This window comes from Pteropus medius, unplaced genomic scaffold, assembly GCF_902729225.1.
Source record: "Pteropus medius unplaced genomic scaffold, Ma_sr-lr_union100, whole genome shotgun sequence".
Classification (NCBI taxonomy): Eukaryota; Metazoa; Chordata; class Mammalia; order Chiroptera; family Pteropodidae; genus Pteropus; species Pteropus medius.
In genome coordinates this window covers 1,998,414-2,019,821 of record NW_024350399.1, presented here as the reverse complement: position 1 = coordinate 2,019,821, position 21,408 = coordinate 1,998,414, and the positions used below count along the sequence as shown (strand labels likewise).

Sequence of the window (21,408 nt, the reverse complement as noted above, 5' to 3'; positions counted from 1 at the left end):
GGTGGTTGCTTTTCTTCCCTTCCAATCTACAAATCTTAGAACTGAAAGGAGGGAGGCAGGTGACCACACAAAGGGGACACAATGAGCAGAGATAGGAGAAGGCCTTGGCTGAGATCCAGAGGTACTGGATTTCACATCCTTTGAGTCAAAGGCTTACTTACCTTGTGGGACGCTCCCTTATGTTGGGCCACACGCTTTGTATTCTTGCAGCACTGTGTGGCAGACAACTCTGCTACCCGCACCTGCCCATCACGGGCACACATGGCCAGGGTGGAATCACCACTGTTAGGAAGAAACTTGGCCTGGTTGTTAAGAATAAAAAAAAGGTCATACAAGAAATTGAGGTGAATTTTGAGAGGAAAAAATGTGATGACAACCCCAACTCACCCCCTTTTGTTACACAACAGCTGGAAATTTAGCTTTCCTACTCTCACATAATTGGCTAAAGTCCAATTCCTTCCAAGATTTAAAGGAGACGAAAAGAAAAAACTTCTCTGATGTAAGAGAGCATTTTAGTTGACTCTGGAAGGTTAAGCAGGTATAGAATAAATGCTCAGGTGAACTAGAACTCTACCTACTAGGGGAGAAAAGTAAGGGAAAAAAGGAGGAAACTCTTGATTCAGGAAGCAAACACAAATTCACTACAAAGGAAAAGAAAACGAGAGAGGATGTTGGGAGGGGAAAGAGAACTTACTTAGGAATAAATGGCCAGAACCAGTATGATTTATTGGGCTGATGAGTAAAACCTCTAGAGAATAACAACATTAACTAACATTTATCAAATGTTTATTAAGTACCAAGCACAGTACTAAATGCTTAGCTTCTACTTATTTGATCCTTAAAATTCTGTTATTAGCCCTATATTATAGATAAATTGAAGACAGAGGTTAAATAACTTGCCTAAATTCACAAAGCTAGTAAGGAGTAGGGCCAGAATTTAAACCCAAGGAGTCTGGCTCAAGTGCCTCCTACCAGGGCACATGTATAGTTAAGTACCTTCCTGATGATTTCCAAGCACCCTACTTATCATGAGACTTCTGACAGTCTTTGTGCTCAAGAAAACAAAAGGTTGCCATTGGTCTTTCAGTGTATTTAGCTCGTCTAGAGTATCATGGGAGCCAAGGTAGGACTGAGTTCTGATGTCTAATTCCTATGACTATCAGCTACCACTCCAGGCAACAGCTCAGGTTTGTGTAACTCATGCCTGATTTTCTAAATAGCTATTTGGCTCCCTTGCCTCACCTGGAAGACATTGCTTTTGTGGCCACTCTCAAAGTCCAGTACCGGCTGCCGCCGCACCCAGTCCCAAACCACCACTTTCAGGTCATCGCTGCCACTGGCCAACCAAGTTCCACGCTGGTTAAAGTGCAGAGTATTAACACAACCAGTATGGCCCTCAAGCCCATGCTGTAGGCGGAAACGCTGCACAAATACTCTTGCACCACAAGCCTCATATACAAAGCGGGCACTTGAACCCAGCTCCCGCTCCCGAAGGGCTGGAAGGGCTTGCCAGCGAGGTCGGGGAAGGGCTGATGTTTCCGAGGACACCCAGTCCTCCAGGGCCCGCTCATCATCTGATGAGTCCTGGTCACGGTTGGCCCGCTTGCGCTGTACACGACGCCGAGGATGCTCTTCTTCCTCCTCCTCTTCCTCCTCCTCCTCTTCTGAGCGATCATGGATTTGATTTTCATCATTGATGGAGTAATGGCCAGTGTCCTCCATGCTGTCAGAGTCTTTGTCTTCACCTGAGCTCTCTGTATCTGTGCCTCGACTTTCCGTGCTGGTGCGGTTGGGGCCACCATCATCCCCTGTCAAGCTCAAGCTGAGGTCTGAGGCCTCCACTTCAATGCCTGAAGATGTCTCCCTCCCCTCTTCAGCTCCAGACATCTCTTCTGGACTGCTAGACAGGCTTCCTGCATGTAAGTGAAAAATGGGTAGGTGAGAGGAAAAAAGGAAGAAATACAAAAGTGATCAGAAGCATTTTCTCTCCTTAGTCTAAGAAATTATCATATGAAAAAGCCCAGAAACCAACTTTGCTCAAAGAGTTTTCATTACAAATGCTTATAGAGAGTACCTTTTGAGGGGGAATCTTGTAAAGGACAAGAAATTTAAACGATTAAGACCAAAGCCACACATGAATAAAGGTATTTCAACAGAAGTGAAGAAATGCAGAACCTAAGATTATGATAAATTCTTGAAAGGCAAAGCATTGGCAGATTTGGATGAAAGTATGCTTGATACAACTACCTTAGGCTCTGTTCTGCTGGATGGGCATCCATTAGTTACAGCAAATAATTTAACTAAATATAAGAAAAAGAACAGCCATCCTCACAAGAGGTAGCATAGCCATCTTCTTAGAGAAGGATGGAAAACAACTGATTAAAATCACTCTGACAGTGGATGTGGAATTGAACTTTTTCCCACCTAAGAAAGCACCACTACTACTTTCTGCCTCCTAAATCCTAAAGTTTCTTTCCCCAATGTCCTAAAAGTCCACTAAGAATCCAGAAGGAAGTAGAAGTGACAAATGAGAATTGTGATCATTTGAGTGGGTTCTTGCTCACTTTTTGCTAATAAATGTATTCTTACTTCCATTAATTAAATAACTTTAATATTATTTTTAGTTATACAAACTGTTTATTGAGACAAAGTTCTATCAGGAAGCTACATAAAAATGCTAAAAAGGAAGGGTACTATAGTGGTACCTGAGAGAAAAGTTCATCATCTTTAGGTCTGCCATGTTGGTAGCTAAAAAATAACTGGGTCATTTTGAGTGATATAGTCCCTTCCAATTAAATACTGCATTCTGCTATCAAACAACAGCCAAATCATATTCCAATAAACACTTGGCAATGTTCTAGACCACAATTTCTAGCCTAAGGTCAAGGTGTGAAGAAAGGATGGGGGAAGGAGAATTTTAAACAATGCTCAAGGCTTTCTTTCCTTAGATGACTACGAATTTTATCTTTGCCAAAAGTAAAGGCTGTTAGGAAACGCAGACCAGCTATGGATGACTCTGGTATGAGCTATTCAACTCTAATACTACACTGATGTTTAAGGATTCGACAGATTGAAGCACCTTATTGCTTAGTCATCTGGATTACAGCAGTAATTTCTGAAACTATCTGCAGCAATAAAACCACTTTCCAATGAACTCTTAGGCAAGACCCAATAAAGAAAACAGGTTCAAATACTGATAGAAGGTTGGGAGACACATAAACAAAGCTCTCTTCAAAAAGCATTTCAACTAAGAACACAGTGTGAAAACAAATGGGCTAAGAAGAGGAAAAGTGCAGCAATTTGTTCTGAGGAATCACATTTGTTGAGACTGAAATATATGCTGAGAAAGATTAATAGTATGGTTTTCTTTGTTTTGTTTTTGTTTCTAATAGTATGGTTTTTTTAAATGCAACTGGATTTAAGATTGGGAGTGGTGAGAAGAGATAAAGTACTACACCTACCACTTCAGGTGGAGAAGGAAAAATAAAACTTCAGAACTCCTAGCATTTATTGTTAAAATTATGATCAACTTTGGGGGCTCTATCACATTAACATAAAGGCCAGAGCATATCACAAGCTCAGCAAGAGGACCCTATAGTCAATGGCCAGATCTAGCTCAAGGGTTGGTAAGTTTTTTCTGACAAAAGCCAGGTAGCCATATGGATCTCTGTCACAACTATTCCACTCCACTGCTGTAGCACAAAAGCAATCATAAAGACTATGTAAATAATGGGGCATGACTGTGTTCCAATAAATTTTATAAAAACATTGGCAAACTGGACTTAGCCTGCAGGCCATTGTCTGCCAATCCCTGATCTAGGTAATGGCCAAACTCTAAATCAATTGTACACCTCAAACCCCTGTACAACCCCATGTCTTGCAACTAAGTCCAGTGAAAAATCTGAATCACCTTCCTTTACAGAAGATGAATAAATAGTGGTAAGAAAAAGGAGGCACTAAAACAGCATGTTGAAAAATCTCATTTTCCTTCCTCAATTTCATTACTCTGCCAATCACATCGACTAGACTTTAGCCTATTATCCTGCCTTGCAAAGTACTGAGGGATGGACGCTGTGCTGCCCAAATATATCATCCATTTGAAGGACATTTCTCTAGTTTAGAAGTTGGCTCAGAGTTGAAGCATTGGTAGCATAACCCAGGTAGTAGCTAACTTTATCAGAATCTTGATATCCTGCCTTGAAATCTGCCCTAGACCCATTGATTTAACATTTAGTAGCAGCAGCAAAAGGTGGAAGGAAGGGAAGGAGGAAGGAGGGAGAAAGGCAGGCCGGCAGGATCAATTCTAGTTGTTTTACGTTATAATTTCATCTCTCCTCTAACATCTCTATCAAACTATGATCTATCATGGAAAGAGACTTCTCATAACTAGGGAACCTCACCTTCCCAACCACTCCTTTGTTCCCACCATCTTTATTAACAGCATCTCCTAGGTTTGATCCACCGTTACTACCTTTCAGAATTCCAAACCATCTGACCTCTTAGAGGCACAGTTCTATTACTGATTTTCTGAAAACAATCAGATAAAAGTTGAAGGAACAAAAGTACCAGACAGTGCAAGGTGTTTCCTGTGTAGTTTCCTGTACTCAAAACAATACAAGAAGGGTTCGTTCTTAGGAAAGGTTTCCCTCCCTCCACTAAAATCCAAGTCTCCACTCTCTCTAGGGGAAGAGAACCTCAGCTGATAGCAAAAATAGCTTCTCCTTCATTTTGGCCCCTTACCATTAGCTAAGTCTGTTTTGCCATCTGTGCTGCTCCCTTTGCTGGACATCTTGAATGACGTTTACTGTAGCCAGCCTGGATTTGGAAGAGGAAGAAAATGAAACAATCATGAAATAATCTGGAAAAGATGATAAAAGGAATAATGAGATTTAACAATGTATAGCCTTTGTCATTTTTATAAAAATGATTTTTGTGTATGTGCTTAAACAGGGCTTCTTGGCTGAACATCATACCAGATTCCCTTCCCCCCGCTCCATGTATAAACTTTGTAAAGAGACAGACATATCTTTGGGAAGTCAACTGCAATCTCTTTACTTTACTCACTGAGTAACTGGTAGTGTTTTTCTCAGATGGAAAAGAGGGAACTGAAATAAAACCTGGAACAGCAGGCATGTATCATGTGACAGGTACTGCAAGAAGAGAGCCTTAACTCAATACAAAAAGCTAGCTTCAGCACTGCCCTCTAGGCAAGAATCTTCCACTGCTAATATTAGTCATATGTATCCACAAACTCTATAAAACACTGTCTTCACAACATGAAGAGGCAGGTCAGACTATATCATTTTACACAAACCGACAGATCAAAGAAATCAAGCTCAAGGAGTAAGAGCTTGGGCTTTATGTTCACTCACATGCCTAGCTTGAAACTTATGGGCAACGATATTATACGAAGTAGAGCCTAATTAGAACTCAGAAGCCCCCTACCTAAGAAAGAACATAAAGGGTCCCCCCCGCACTTACGACTAATAATTGTCAGTCACCAAATGCAAAACTGAAGAAAAAGGTGACATTTCCATTAAACCATCTCAGTCCATTTCATAAAATGACAATCATTATTTCACCTAATTCCACTAACTTTCGACAGATCTGTCTTTCTGGCAAAGCCCTCACTAGCAATCAGCTTTTTTTTCTTTTCTATCACTGTAACACATTATTTTTTCAGGGCCTCACTCCCCTAGAGCAAAGAAAAATATTATGTAGACCAGAATTTTGTTAAGCCCTTTCACTGCCTTGGACAAAAGACACTGGGTAAAAGATAAAATATGATTATGACTACAATCCTTATACCCAGGCACTCTGGCCTCTCATCTTTCAAAAGCCTTTTCATTCCCATAATTATCACAGAACCATCCCCATCCTTATCCTTATCTCCTCCTTTCCCTTACAGAAATCCAAAAAAAGTGTCCTCTGCCAAGAGACAGCTGCCCAAAGCTTACTCATAGTAGGCCTAGGCAGAGGAGTGGAAATAATGCAAGAGCAAGACCAAGGCTGAATTTGAGGGAGGAACACCTGGAAGGATGATGATGAAAGATGAAGCCAAAAAAAAAGAACAGATTTGTGAAGCAACATAAAGGAAAACAGTGAAGAGCTGTTTGCAGAGCAACCTGTTTTCCTCCTACTTCTCTGATATATTTTTGTACAGCATTCCTCACATTGCACTTGTTTTTCCCTCTTAGAAGTCCCTGTTTATATTCTTTAGTATCTCAGCAATATCTTCTTACTCACATAGGGTTTTAATTAATTACATTAATTGCAAAAATGGGGGAAACTGCACTACTGTTAAGATTAAAAAATAAGGTCATAAGCTTACATGGTCAATTGGGAACACATCTAATGTTTTCTCACCTTCAGAATCAAAACTGTCAACCATACTATATTTCTCACCCTACTATTATCCACTCTCAGAGAAAAAATCAGCTCCAGAGAACCTTTCTCAAAACTGAATCTCATCAACTTCTATAGAAGCCCGGACTGTCTGAACTTTAGACTCACTGGCTCTAGAAAACACATTTGTTTTCCCAGCCACCATGGCCAGGAGAAAACAAAGCCTAGTTAACCCATACCCAGAGGCTGCAGACCTCATCTTTTGGAGATACTGGTTTAAGGTTCTTGCAAGAAGAGATCTCCTCTTTGAGGAAAAACGTTGACCAAATTTATTGCTAAATTCAGAAACAGAGAAAACCCTGTGAATGCTTATGTCAACTCTGTTTAATCAGTAAGTTGATAGGCAGATAGCTTCTAAAGATCGCATTTTAGGGGCCACAGAATTTAGCAAAATTGTCTTAGACTGAAAATTTAAAGTCCAAGACTCTAGTATCAGCTAAGCCATTAACATATGTTGTGACCTTAGATGAGCTGCTTACTTGTCTCTGGACTTCATTTTCTTCTTTTGTACAATAGTATCAGTAATTCTGGAGATGGTAAAGGTAAACAGAATTACATGTTAAAACTTTTGCAGAAGGATGCTCTAGAGCAGTGGTCTCAAAACTGATTAATAAACTTCCATCAGTGAAAACTCTGAGCATGAACTTTCAATATGTGTATACATACAAACATTTAATCAATTCACATTAAATATTAAGCTTAATTTTTCTAGAAAAAATAGAAATTTCAACACTTTTTCTGTATACCACTGGATCATCTTCTATACCCCTTGGGGTGCATACATTCCCACTTCAAGGGACCACTTCTCTAGAAAGCCAAGAACAATGACAATAGTAAAATTCAACTGCTTAGGGGGTGAACTGTTACTCTTATCTTATAAACTCCTCAAAATGAAGAAATTTAAAACACTCTCAACTCTAAGGCAGGAATTAAGAGCCTAAGTGCCCACATTAAAGCAAGCTAAGATGCTATGACTGTCTCAAGTATAGGGGCCACTCTAGAATCTCATCCATCACCAAAAATACCACCTTATTTGTAAACTGAGGTTAGGGACCATACTTGACCCAAACTATCTTCCTCATTCTTTAATGCACTACATTCCCAACAAATGCTTGATTAATTTCCAGGTAAAATCTAGTCCAGAGCAAACCAATCTGAGCTTGGAAGAGTTGATGAGCTCACTGCCCCAGGTAGCTGGGGGAGTTTAAATTAGATTGGCTCTACTGCCTGTACTCTAAAAATAACTACAATCCCTGTCAAACTGAAGGTTAAAGCCTAAGCTATTGGGGGATGGGAGAAAAAGATGCAGGTGTCATTTTAATTTCTACCTAAGAAATTCCAGTGATCTGAATTTTTCTTGTCTTAATTTAAAAAGGCCTTAAGTTTTTAACCAAATACATGACAAAATATTAAGTAATATTCTGTAGTCTATGAAAACATAACTTTACCTTACCTCATGCCCAATAGAACTTCATCATCTAAATATTAGTCCTGGATTCCTTTACTAAGATCTAAACTCATTTTCAGTGAGTTCCCATGTGTTACATAATCCCAAGGGAGTTAGTACAATAAGTAAGCATACTCTGTCAATGTCTCCCATTTAAAATTAATGGGACTGCTTCCTTTCCCTAATATAGATAAAAGATCGGTATAACAGACTATATATATTAGGACAATAGGACATCCGAATGCAAAAACATATATACAAAAAACTTAATTCCTACATTTGTACAGTATACACAAACTAACTCGAAATGGATCATCGGTCTAAATGTGAAAGCTAAAATAATACAACTTCCGCTAAAATAATACGACTTCCAGAATAAAACAAAGGAGATAAGCTTTATGACATTGGGTTCGGCAAATATTTCTTCGGATAGGACACACATACAAAAAAAACACAAACCATCAAAGAAAAAATTAATTAACTGGATATATAGAAATTAAAAATCTATTCTTCAAGAGACACGGTTAAAAAAATGAAAAGATGAGCTACAGACTGGAAGAAAACATCTGCAAAAAACATTTAATTAAGGACAGCAACCAGAATATATTTAAAATCTCTCACAACTAAATAATAATCACTTGAAAAGATGTTCAACACTATTAGTCATTAGAGAAACAAAAATTAAAAACACAATGAAAATCCTTTACACACCTATTAGAATGGTTAAAATTTTAGAAAGCTTACTTTATCAGGTGCTAACAAGAAGTAGGACAACTAGAATTCTCATACACTGCTAGTAGAAACGCAAAATGGTAGTCACTTTGGAAAACAGTTTGACAGTTTCTTATAAACATACTTACCATACAACCCAGAAATCCCATTCACGCATGTTCTCAAAAATGAAAATATATGTCTACCCAAAACCTGTAGGTGAATGTTTTGGTGGCTTTATTTAGCTTCATCAAAAACTAGAAACAAATGTTCTTCAGCTTGGTCATGAATAAAACAAACTGTGGTCCATCCACACAATGGAGTATTACTGAGCAATAAAAATGAATGAACTACTGATACACAGAGCAACACATGTGGATTTCAAATATATCATGCTAAGTAAAAGAAGCAAGATTCAAACAGCTACATAATATGATTCCATTTATAGGACAATCTGGAAAAGATAAACTTCAGGGACAGGACAGATCATTTGCTTGGGGTTAGGGATGGGGGAAGTGGGCATAAGAAAACTTTTTGGAATGGAAAATGTTCTATGCCTCATTCGAGGTGGTATTGCATGACTATGTAATTGTCAGAATCCACAGAATGGGTCACTAAAAAAAGGGTAAATTCTACTGTACATATATCATATCCCAATAAATCTGGCCAAAAAAAGAGAGAGAGAGAGAAAGAGAGAGAATGAGAGAAGGGGAAGAAGGGGGAGAAATCGTGCAAAGTATTAAATGACAGATAAAACCCAACAATTAAAAATACTAAATTGTCAAGGCTGTGATTATGAACAGAAGTTACCTAAAGTGGTCAATATGCTACAGTAAATGAGAGAAAAATGTCAGGTCTTCTTATTTAAAAATTAAAGTGCAGAATTATTTTTGCTGCAACCAAAGCTGTCTGTAGGATTTAGCAACAATCACATTTGAGGCAAGATGAACTCGTAAGGCATCCAATCTTATGGACAACTAAGACAATCAGAGGCTTAAAGTAGTTCAAAGTCATTCTAGTGATTGCACTCTGTATACTTATGCTTTTCATTTTTATTCTTAAATTTCTCTCAAGTTCATCTTAAGTCCTTTGGAGTCTATAGTCTCTGAAAACTGATAACTCTACCTTACCTCATGCCCAATAGAACTTCATCATCTAAAATATTAATCCTTTATTCCTTTACTAAGATCTCAACTCATTTTCAGTGAGTTCCCATGCATTACATAATCCCAGCATTCTCTCAAGCCAATCCAGCAGTCTTGTCTGGCTGCCTTCATTCTGCAACTCAAGTGCCCAAGTCTCCTACATAGACATCCATATTTACATGATACAAAGTTTTAGAATTTCTTCTGAAACTAAACGGTAATAGTAGAAAATACTTCCATTATTAGTAAGACAGATATCTGAGAACCACACAGTCCCTGGTTCCTCTTGGGAGGACAGATGTCCCATACCACTCATAACTGAACAGTTGTTCAGGGCTGAGATCCATCCAAAGTACAAATTTGCTTTTCAGTCCTAAGTCCCACAGTCCATCTGGAATCAACCAGTCCTACTTTCCCCATGCCCAATTTTTGTTTTCAAGCTGAAAGAGGTTTAAATTCATTCCTCTTACCTTGCTATTTTTCTACTTTACAATAAACACTTCTCCAAGCCAACTTTCCTGACTCCTGCCACCAGCCACTTGCCAGCTTCCTATTTATGGCATTGATTTCCTCTGGGCACCCAGCCACTCTAATAATACAGTGTTTATTAATCAGACAGAGACCCTCAGGCACTCAAATTCAAAGGATGACCCGCGGCCCTCACCCCCCGCCCCAGGAAGCTGAGACTATATAAAACATGTTTATAAGGGAACAGGCCTTTAGTTCTGTGACTCTCTATTAAGTACTTGGAGGAGTTAAAATATACTACACTATCTCCTCTGGTAAACTGGACAGAGGAGCAGAAAGAAATTATGAATGTTTCTGGATCATGGAAATTCATCTCTATTCCTGTTGTGCAGATTTGACAACACAGGGAAACCCAATGTATCACTGCTCTAACCTCCCTTGTTTATCCAAATTAGAGGCATCTGGCACCACCCAGTGGCCCATCTGTACATAGACATCCTAGTAATGCAACAATGTACAAAGACAATACAGGAGCTACAAATATGAACAAGGCAGTTACCATCCTTTTGTAGCCAATAATCAATTAGAAAAAAATGAGTACACAACTATGATACAAGAGATACAAGTATCAGTATCATTAAAAAAGTTATATATGTACACACACACACACACACACACATATATATATATATATATATATATATATGTATGGATATATATATAAATTCAGTTGTGGTTGAACAGAGGAATTAGTTTCAGGGAGAAAGGAAAAGCTTCCCTGGAGAAATTAGCTTTCAGCTGGTCTTAAAAGCTAATAGGTAACTTTTAATGAGTAGAGTGACAAAGACATTCCACCAGGACGAGAATGAGAAAAGAGAAGAAAGATGAAAAATCTAATACGTTCAAGAAAATACATGGGTAGTCTGGTTTGGTTAGATGGTGGGGTGTAGTTGATTAGTTAAGAAGTATAGTAGAAGGGTGGGTGGGTGTGTGTACTGAAATGGACAGAAAAAGGAGAAACAAGTTTAAAAGGTATTACATTGCTGAGGTAAGAAGCAATGAAGTTCCTACCTGTCTTAGACTGATGACAGAGAAAATTAAAAGGGGATCAATGTAAGAAACATTACAGAAGAATTAATAGTATTAGCTCAATAAGCTGTTACAAAGCTCAAAAAGTCAAAAAGACAAGTTTGAGTCTGGATGTCCAGAGGGAATCAAGTGCCATAAATGAGAAGCTGGCACATGGGAGAAGAGATGAATTTGATTTTAATTGTTTAAAATCAAAGCTGATTTTAGACTTACATGGCCTGAAAACTTGAGTAATAAATTACAGCCAGAGAGACAGACTTGGAAATTATTTGCACAGAGAAGCTTCAAAATCAAATACCTTGTAAATAATATCTCACTTGAAAAACAAATAAGTAAATTAAGTACCCAAGAAAGCTCTGAGAGTCCAAGGAAAGAATTTTATGGAATACCTACCCTTAGGAAATAAAGAGAGGGAGATAGAGAAATGCTCAGAGAAGTAGAAGGAATAATGAGGGTGTTAAATGCCTTAGAAGTCAAGAGATAAAAAGATTTCATGAAGGCAGGGATGGTCTATGTTTCAAATGCTACAGAGAAATATAGAAAGATGCACACTGAGAAAAGGCCATTAAGAGTTAAAACAGCTTTTCTATGGGATTACCTCAGTTACAGAGAGAGAATCCTTGTTTTCTCCCTATTCAAGGATTAAAAACGAAATTAGGCCATCTCTTCAGTATAGTTATTAGGTCCATTAAAATTATTTCCTTAAAAAATTCCTTGGCTTACCAATTAATCATAACCTGAGTCCCACATTTAAACAATTCAAAAACGTTTTTATTCCTGCTGTCATTTGGACAGAACTTTTATAACTTATATATGCTTTTTAAAAATATACTGAATTCTACCTTTCAGCTCATTTGCTTCATCAGTTGGCAGAACAGCGATATTTAAAGATAGCATATGGTATAATAGAAAGAAAAGGGCTTTAGTGTCAGTCAGACCCAGGTTTGACTTCTATTTCTCCCACCTACTTTTGAGTGTTTCTTTTCTGTAAAATGGGATGATGCCATTACCCTGCAGAAATTGGTTTTGAGGATTAAAGATGATGTTTGCAAAGAGGCTGTCTGTACATGGTAGCATTTATACTATTTTTCTAGCCTCTCATCTCTGGTTCCAGATTGCATTTCCTAGAGAAGCCTGGGCTTCTTTGCCACACAGCAATGATCCGCCAAACATGGTACAAAACTTAGGACACAGTCTCGAATCTATGAAATCTGCTTACCTGCTCTCATTGGCCTTTTAAAGAATTCAGAGAGCTCTGTCAACATCATCTTTTGAGCACTTTCATGTTCTAAGAACCAGGATAAAGCGATATACCCAGAAACCCACGATATAACCCTCCCACTAAGGTCTTCTTCCTCCAGAAGGTTCAAAGGATAGCTAAGATGAGAACTTCAAAACAATGACCACAGATGATGATAAGAAAGATAAGGAAGTCCTACAACAACTATCCTATGAACAAGGAAATTTGTTCTTCCTTTGGATGGATGAATACTTCCTTTCTCTGTTGATAGTACCAAATGCCCTGTGTTTATAGCTTATTGGTTTTAATTCCAATAACAGTATTTCGGTATGTTAGGAATGAACTCTAACCCTTTATGCTGTCTCCGGATGTAAAGCTAAGGAATTTTTTATAATGGCTAAACCCGTTTATCTCAATTCAAATGATTCTTAAGAAAATCCATTTCTGAGGAAAGTCCACTGTGTTTCCACTATGAAATGATTTACCTTTATTTCAGAACCCAGTCCCCATTACCAGTTTTTGCCACTCACATCCTAAATTTTTCTCAAATCGCTGGAAAAGACACTAGAGAGATAAAAGGGTGATACTCCAAAGGTACAATTTACAATGAAATAATAAAGAAAGAGAGGCTAAAAACATCAAGAAGTACCCTCCTACCTAGGTTAAAGGGCAGAATTAAGTTAAAGACATACCTGACATTGTGGCAGTGCTTAAAGTACACTAAAGAACTACAGTCTCTTGGCTACCACTAGAAGTAAATCCTATAGTAGCTTTCCAGATAGCTAAGATAAACCAAGAACAACAACAAAATGACATGTGAGACAAGCATGGATGCTTCATATTAGAACTTGGCCAAACCTCTTTAAACAGTATCTTCAGAGGATAAGAGCAAATACCTAACCTCTCAGATACAACAACAAAAATTTTTTGAGATGACCCAATCCATCAGACATAACATATTTCATTAATAAAATGCCATCTTTGTCATATTAATCACTCACCATGCTCAATTTGCAAACATAGAACAGACTCAGTTCATTAGTTTATCTCTCACATACACTTTCCTGGGGTTAAGGTAGTACTTGAGAAACTGGGCTTCTGGCCCAGAAACTATGCCCTGTAGAGGTAGAGATAAAAGACTGCTGTAAAGAAGCAACTAATTCATAAAATTCATCACACACTAATTTTTAAAGAGCTTTCAAGGACTTTCTTCTCACTCCAAAAGAACTGAATCAGTAAACGAGACAGGTAGCCCCTTTTTCTGACCAATTTTAACAGCGATGAAGTTTCTTGGGTACATTCACGAAAATGAAAGATGAAGTTTTCATTTTACTGTATAGCTAACCTAAAATCACTGACATTTGGCCCTGAAATTAAGATATGCATAGTCACTACCTCTATGCCTGTTGCTGATTCAATTCTTTCAGTTGCCTAGGTTCCAAATGGGTAAGGATAAATAACAGATTATCTTGGCTCACTGATAATCTTCTTAAGAAAAAAAAAATCTTAATTCAATCTTAAAAACTAGCTCTAACACCAATGTTAAATAAAGAGCTCTGCTTGGATAACTAACTCTGTCTTTTATAATCTGGACATTTCCTAGACATGTTTAGAATAACTTTTCTACAGTAGATAATATCCAGAAATAAATCTATTTACTGAAAACAATGTTTAACTTGTCACTTCACGATTTTAAAAGCCTGGAACTCATTGACAGAATACAGGACCTAGAGTATGAAACTCTGAAGAGCTCTGTCTCTCACAACAGGGTGCATTTCTATACAATGCCTTCTTATAGCGTCTGTTTGCTTTTGAAATGCCACTATTGTTTTAAACTGGCGACAAAAAAAGCTGCTTTCTTTTAGCTCTCTCTGAAGACAAACTTCTGTCTTAGGTTGATCCCTGTCGACACTAAGGATCATAGCAATGGAACTTAATCTTATACATTTAATAGAGTGCTACATAAAATGTCCTGTCAGGCTAGAAATTAAGGTCACAAGTATACCCAGCCTCCCATTCAGCCATAATACTTCCTAATAAGATGTGATAATTCTTATGCAACACCTTGAAATATGAAATAGCTTCGGAAAGATAAGAATCTTAAAGTTGTGGTCTGCAGACTAAGAATATTGACTCATTGTATACACAGATGTCACCTGAAGCATACTATGTGAACCCTTCCTCGGGGACAGGGGAGGGGGAATCTTAACCAACATACAAAGTAATAAAGAACAGTTACGCCTCTTTCAATATATTTTCTTTTCTCTGGCCCAACATAGATCTCCAGATCTCGTAAAAACACAAACAATAAAAATGCAGTCTTGGCCCATCTCACCACTCTTCATCTCAAGGCTTTACCTTTCAATAGAGAGAACTTAGACCCTGCATGGTGGTAATGCTAGTTGATCAACTCTAAGTTGATCACTGGCCTGAATGAATATAGTTGCTTTCATCACAATATAATCAACACTTTAACTTCCACGTGCCCTTACCTACACCAAAAAGATGTGGAAAAAAGCCAATAAGATTAAAAACTTTTCGTCTGTGCTGTCATATTATTAAGATGGTCTAGCTGGGAGATGAAATAAAAAACTCTGCATTCCTAACTCTCTAGCCCAGAGACACTTCATAGAGAAAGGAGACCTTTTCATGGTCTAGTTCTTTGATAATCTATTGATGAAGATCACTACAGAGCCCAACATTTAGAAAAAAATGTATTCCCTGCATGGCAAAAAAGGAAAAAACATACGTAGTAGCTGGACCAGAGGTGGTGAACAACACTGAAGCAGGAAGAAAAGGAATTATAGGCATACCTCATTTATTGTGCTTCCCAGATGTTGTGTTTTTTACAAATTAAAGACAAGACTCTCTACCACCAAAAGGATTACAACTTGCTTTATGGCAATTTTGGCTTTACTGCGGTGTTCTGGAACAGAACCCATAATCTCTCTGATATATGCCTGCACAATACTTGTGTCAACTTTGATCAGGTGTACTAATAGAGAGACCAGAGGAAGGAAGAAATGAACAAAAGAAACTTATCAATGTGTAGTTTAAAAATGTATTTTAATATACATACACCAACATCTAATATTCCTGCTGTCCTGTGGTCATAAACTGAACTGAAGCATGCTCAGAAGACAACCAATCCCAGGTGAGCACCTACAAAGCAAACATCTAAGCTGACCGATTAAAAGCAAATTTGAAAAAATAACCAGGAAAACACATTCAAAAAGCAAAATGCAAATAAGTGTAAACTAACTTAGTCAAAGCCATATCGATGATGTACAAAAAAACAGAGAAAAAAAATTTGTCTATTATATGCTAGGCATAATCTGAGCTTTATATAGGTTCCCTCATACAATACTAACAATGACCTTAAGAGGTAAGTGGTATTTATCCTACCGTTAGAGAAAATTAAGACAGAAGTTTAAGTAACTTGCCCAAGGTCACATGGCTAATAAATCTCAGTACAGTATTTAAACTCAGGTCTGTCTAGCTCTAAAGACTGTACTTTTTCCCTTCATATCTTACTGATACAAATACATACCTCCAATAATAACCTTATTCCAGTTCATAACGAGCATTTTCTAATCAGAACGTCGTGTGAAATAAAGCTCACCAGTGTCACACTCAATCTTTTCCTACTACAAATCATGAAGATATTAAGAATCAGCCAGGCTTCCCTCCCAGAGCCACTCAGCTCTTCTGTCACATCCCACGAACCTCCACCATAGCACTATTCTCTGCTACCAAAACCCAAAAGTCTTACAAAAATTACATTTACAAGTGTGTTCTGACTCCCTCTTTGGCACTTGTCCATGCTGCTGAATGTACAGGATGATTCCTCTGCTGACCAAGAATTCTTCATACCAGCTACAAAAAAGCAGCCACTTTTTTCTACCCAAAAATTACCACTATGTCCTGAAAAGTTGGTGGACTGAACTCAGACACCAACTAAAGAAAGGTAGCATCACTCATCACTCCCCAGTTTTGACTGACAAGCAGCTAAATATTACCCTCTAAATTGCAAGGAATGACAACGCAAAGCTTTCAAAGAAATCTGATTTGGCAAAAGGCTAAACAGAACTCAGGCAAACTAATTCCCAGCTTTTAACAATGTGAGAAACATGATCTACACAAATGCAAAACAAAATGCAAATGAGGGAAACATTCACTTCTAGGCCTGAGTCATTTGAAGATATACAGCAATAGTTCTGGACAGAAAAAGTCAAGACGCCAACAGCCAATTAAACCCGTAAAAGTAATTTAACCAGAGCTGGAACACAACCAAAAACAATATCCCAATTCTTTTGGAACTTGTGGTAAGAATTTTGTGACTTTAGTGGTCAGCACTTGAGCACCAGGGTAGGGGCTCTATCTTGAACTCAGGAATTTAAATGCCCTCAACTCCTACTCACCTTTCCTCCTTTATCACTGAAGTAGGGCCAAGCTGAGCTCCTGAGAAAATAAGCCTGTAGATTCACTGAAGGACTGAGAAAAATTAAAGTTTAAATGGCAACGGTGTCTCCTCTACTAAACATAATAAAAAAATATTTATGCCTATATTTTAGTATTTTTAGACCTCAGAATTATTTAAAACCAGAGTAATTTATCTAATTCTTACTATTGAGTACATAACCTACAAAGTTACAGAAATAAAATGAACCAGGCAAGTCATCTCCCAGCTCCATTAACACGTAAAAGTCATTTAAAAGGAAAACCTGAATCTTTTCAACCCTAACCCACAACCAAACCTCTCAAAAAGCCACAGAGTCGGGGGTGGGGGTGGGGGCGAATCCTGGAGAGAATGTGATAGCGCTGGGGCCGGTTTGTTTACAGACTCCAGCAACAATCGTGAGTCAGAAATTCAAGCCACAAGATGCTTTCCAACTAACAGGGACCAAACAGGACCGTTCTACGGTGTCCTGAAAGATCTCAGGGTGAAGGAAGGTAAACTAAGAAAATTATATTACAAAGGGTACAAGAACAGCCTGCAACAACTGGCTCCGGGGTTCTTGGACCTCGGCCTTCCGTACAAGGTGCTGGGCCCGAGAACTCGGGATGGGGGAGGGGGCGCATTGCCCGGTGGCCCCGAGGTGACGGGGAAACGTAGGGCGAGCCGCGTCCCTCAATCTAAGAGGGAGAAAAAGCACACACAAATGGGTCACCCAACGAGGGAAGACGTCCCAGTGGATTGTGGGGCAGGCTCTTGGGGGCAACCCCAGGGCTGACCGGAGGAAAGGGCAGCCAGTCCTCCCATCGGAGACTTGAGTCAAGGGAAGAAGACCTGAGCCCTAGGAGCTTAGGAAAGAAGTCAAACCTATCCTGAGGGGGAATGGGCCAGGGTAGAGAGGGGCAGGCCAAGCCGGAACAAGACACGGACCGGGTAGGTCAAAGGGTGGGGGGGGTGTCCGGCTGGGGCAGTTACAAGCATGTGAGCCGGCGAGGCTCAGCAGCCCGCTTCCCGTTTCGGGTCATCCTTCTGCTAGCAGCTGCTCCGACTGTTCCAGGCCCAGCCGCCCTGTCCACTGCCGCCACCAACGCCGCCGCCATCTTACATTGGCCAGCGGCCGCCACCACCACCTCCTCCGCTCTCTGCGCTTGCGCCTGCGCTGCCACGCTTTCCGGCCCCGTTTGCGACGATGTGCTGGAGAAGACGGAGGCAAGAGTGGTCGCGCGAGTTCACGGCTCCCAACTCTCCTCGAAGGATGCGTAAGGGGCGGGGCTTAAGGCCAACGGAAAACAAGGCGAGGGGCGCGTGCGCATTACCTAGGAGGCGACGTCGTTTTTGTAGTCCTTCGGGAGGCTCGCATCCCTTGCGATATTAAGAACAAACGCGAGTTAAGGCCCTCTCAGAGTTGTGGTGATAATAAAATTCATTCCTAACGGGCAGGCAGGTGACTTCCATTTTCTGCCCGGTTTTTGAATACTGGGACCAGCAGTTCTCGCCAATTTTTCTCTGAAAACCGTATTTCCCATGAAGACGATTTTCTTAAGTGGTTTCTATACCTTTGAGGCCGACTTCCCCCTGAGAATCACCATTTACCCATTTTTAAAGAAGGGAGTCAGAAGCTTGAAGTGCAGCTAAACTACTCTAAAGAGGGGTGGTGTGTTGAAGGTTCCCAAGAATGGACCCAGTGATGTACACTCTGCTTCCGACACCTTAAGGAAGCTGCAGAAGATCCCTGACAAAGTTACTCCCAGCTGCCAAGCTGGGGGATTTTTTTACCAGAAGGCCATGGTGCAAGAATATGACCCCGTCTCTCACCTCCTCTACTGCTACCCTCCTATTATAACTCATGTATTAGACTGTTGGAATAGACACCTAGCTGTTTCGTGTATTTCCATTATTGTCATGCTAGTTCAGCATAAGTCAGCCAGAGTGCCCTTTTGAACTGCAAGGTCATATTTCCCTGCTCAAAACTTCCAAGAGCTTCCCATGACACAATAAAAATGAAAATGGCTTTCAGGGTGGGCCTTCCGTGATCTGGCACCTATTTCTCCCCTATCGACTCTCACGCTACACAGTTCTGCTCAAGCTTTATTGGCCTTCCCCTTGTCACGCCAACCAAAACATGCTGCGGCCTGGGGCTTTTGCACGTGTTCCCTCTTTGGGGAATGTTCATCTTTTCTTCTGATATTTAGAAATGCAAATTATTTTGGTGTACTCTCCTTGTATCCGGCAACCTTGCTAAGCTCACTAATTCTAATAGTTTATTTGTAGGTTCATTTGGGTTTCTACATATCTAATCATAGTATACTAGTTAAGAACACTGGTTTTATTTATTTTCCAAAACAGAACTTTTCCCCCCATCTCTCCACTTTGGCAACCATCAGCTTGTTCTCTGTATCTATGGGTCTGTTTCTGTTTTTTGTTTATTCACTTTTTTTTTTAGATTCCAAATATAAGTGAAATCACACAATATTTGTCGCTTTGACTTATTTCACTTAGCATAATACCCTCTATGTCCGTCCATATTGTCGTAGATGACAAGATTTTATTCTTTTTATTGCTGAGTAATATCCCATTGTATGTACCATATCATCTTTACCCATTCATCTATTGATGGACACCTAGGTTACCTCCATATTGTAAGTAATGCTGAAATGAACATAGGGATGCATATATCTTTTCAAATTAGTTTGTCTTCTTCAGATAAATACCCAAAAGTGGAATTGCTGGGTCGTATGACAACTATTTTTCATTTTTTGCAGAAGCTCCATACTGTTCTTCCATAGTGGCTGCACTAATTTAAAGCCCTTAACAGATCTTTACTAGACTTGCGTTCTCTGCTTAATCAGCTCTCTACTTAAATGCTACGTCCTCTGAGAGGCAGCTCTTGACTATTCCAACTAAAATGGGACCCTACACCACCATCCTTTTTTGTCCTGTTAGTTAAACATAAGGCAGCCATGTTTACTCTGCATTTATTTACTCTGCATTTTTCCATAACATTTTTTACCTGTAACATTTAACCTATAATTATGTTTTTAAATCTAACTGTACTGCTAGAATATAAGCTCTATGAGGGCAGGTTCTTTGTGTTTTTCATCCTTCTAACCCCAACATCTAGAAAAATGCCAAAGCACAAAGTAGCTATCTAATGCCCTACCATTCTACCTACTCATTCACTCATTCCATCAACAACTATTGAATTCCTACTACATATGAGGTCCTGTTCTAGGTGCTGGAGCTGCAGTAGTAAATAAGACAAATCAAGATTCCTGCATTCATGGAACTTATTTATTAGTGTAGGAGTTGTGAGTATAGGGGGAAGTGAGGGACACACAGATAATATTAAGTTATGAAGAGCACTGTAAAGGAAAAGAGAGCAGGGTGTGCTCTTTTTTATAAGGGATTCAAGGAAGGCCCCTCTGCTGAGGTGACATTTGAATAGAGATCTGAAGTGAGTGAGCCATACATACTGGGAAAATAACCTTCCAGGCAGAGAAAACAGGAAGGTAAAAACAACAACAACAAAAACCCTGAACCTTGAGTGTGCTTGGCATATTCAAAGAATAGCAAGGAAGGCAAAAGAGCAGGTAAGAAATTAATTTGGAGAAACAAGATGGGAGCCAGATGTCTTATGGACTTAGTAAAAAGAGGACTTTGGGTTTTCCCCTAAGAGTGCTAGGAAGCCATGGAGAGTTTTGCATGAAAGAGTGCTATGATCTTTTATCAATGAAGAAATTTACTTTGGTTGATTCTTTGACTGCCTGAAGAGAGGCAAAATAGAAGCTGAAAGGCCAGTTAGGAAGCTATTGCAGACCTACAAGGCTAGTGTTGCAGTGGAAGTGGTTGGAAGTGGTTGGATTCAGGATATACTTTGGGTGCAAGATAAAAAGTCAAGATATCTCAGTTATTTTTTTACTTCAACAGGATGAATAGCAATGCCATTTACTGAGTGGGAGGACAGGAGCAGGTTTGAGGGGGAATTATCCAATTCTAGTTTAGACATGTTAAGCAGCAGATACCTATTAGATTTCCAAATGGAGCTACTGAGTAAACAATTGAAATATGAATCTGAATGTAACAGAAGGGACAATTGGTGATATTGTTTAGGGAGTCACTAAGATAGCCATGGGATGGGGAACACTCACTTTGTTAATGTGGAAGGAAAGAGAAATTGTCTATAGACTGAGCCTCTAATTCTGAGGCACTGGACTAGTAGAGGGCAGAGAGAAAGAAAATCCAGCAAAATTTATTTAAAAGGAGCAACCAGGAAATAGGAAGAATTTAAAAACCAAGAGAGCAAGGGGCCTTATAAAACAAACTTTTTAAATGTTTCCAGAAGGGCACTATAAGCTGTCATTCCTGTTTGAGAGTTTGATGTTGAAAATGACTGAAAATTGACCACTGCTTTGGAAACATGGAAGTTATTTAACATCTTAACAATAGT

At 39.2% G+C, this 21,408-nt stretch overlaps 1 protein-coding gene across 5 annotated transcripts in view; it reads right to left on the bottom strand.

Annotated features, from left to right (window-relative positions):
• Positions 1 to 18,205, bottom strand: part of DCAF8 (DDB1 and CUL4 associated factor 8) — a 36,169-nt gene extending 17,964 nt beyond the window's left edge. Inside the window, exons 1-5 of one of the 5 annotated variants that reach the window (XM_039839970.1) lie at positions 18,067 to 18,204; positions 16,927 to 16,999; positions 4,741 to 4,815; positions 1,243 to 1,913; positions 162 to 302 (exon numbers count right to left, since the gene is read on the bottom strand). In XM_039839970.1, coding sequence (XP_039695904.1) covers positions 162 to 302; positions 1,243 to 1,913; positions 4,741 to 4,789 — 861 coding nt within the window. In that variant the 5' untranslated portion in view covers positions 4,790 to 4,815; positions 16,927 to 16,999; positions 18,067 to 18,204. Of the gene's footprint in view, positions 1 to 161; positions 303 to 1,242; positions 1,914 to 4,740; positions 4,816 to 6,884; positions 6,909 to 16,926; positions 17,000 to 17,891; positions 18,033 to 18,066 lie in introns of those variants that run through there. The other 4 variants (XM_039839969.1, XM_039839973.1, XM_039839974.1 and 1 more) reach the window with 4 other exon arrangements.
• Between the last annotated feature and the right edge of the window lie 3,203 nt (positions 18,206 to 21,408).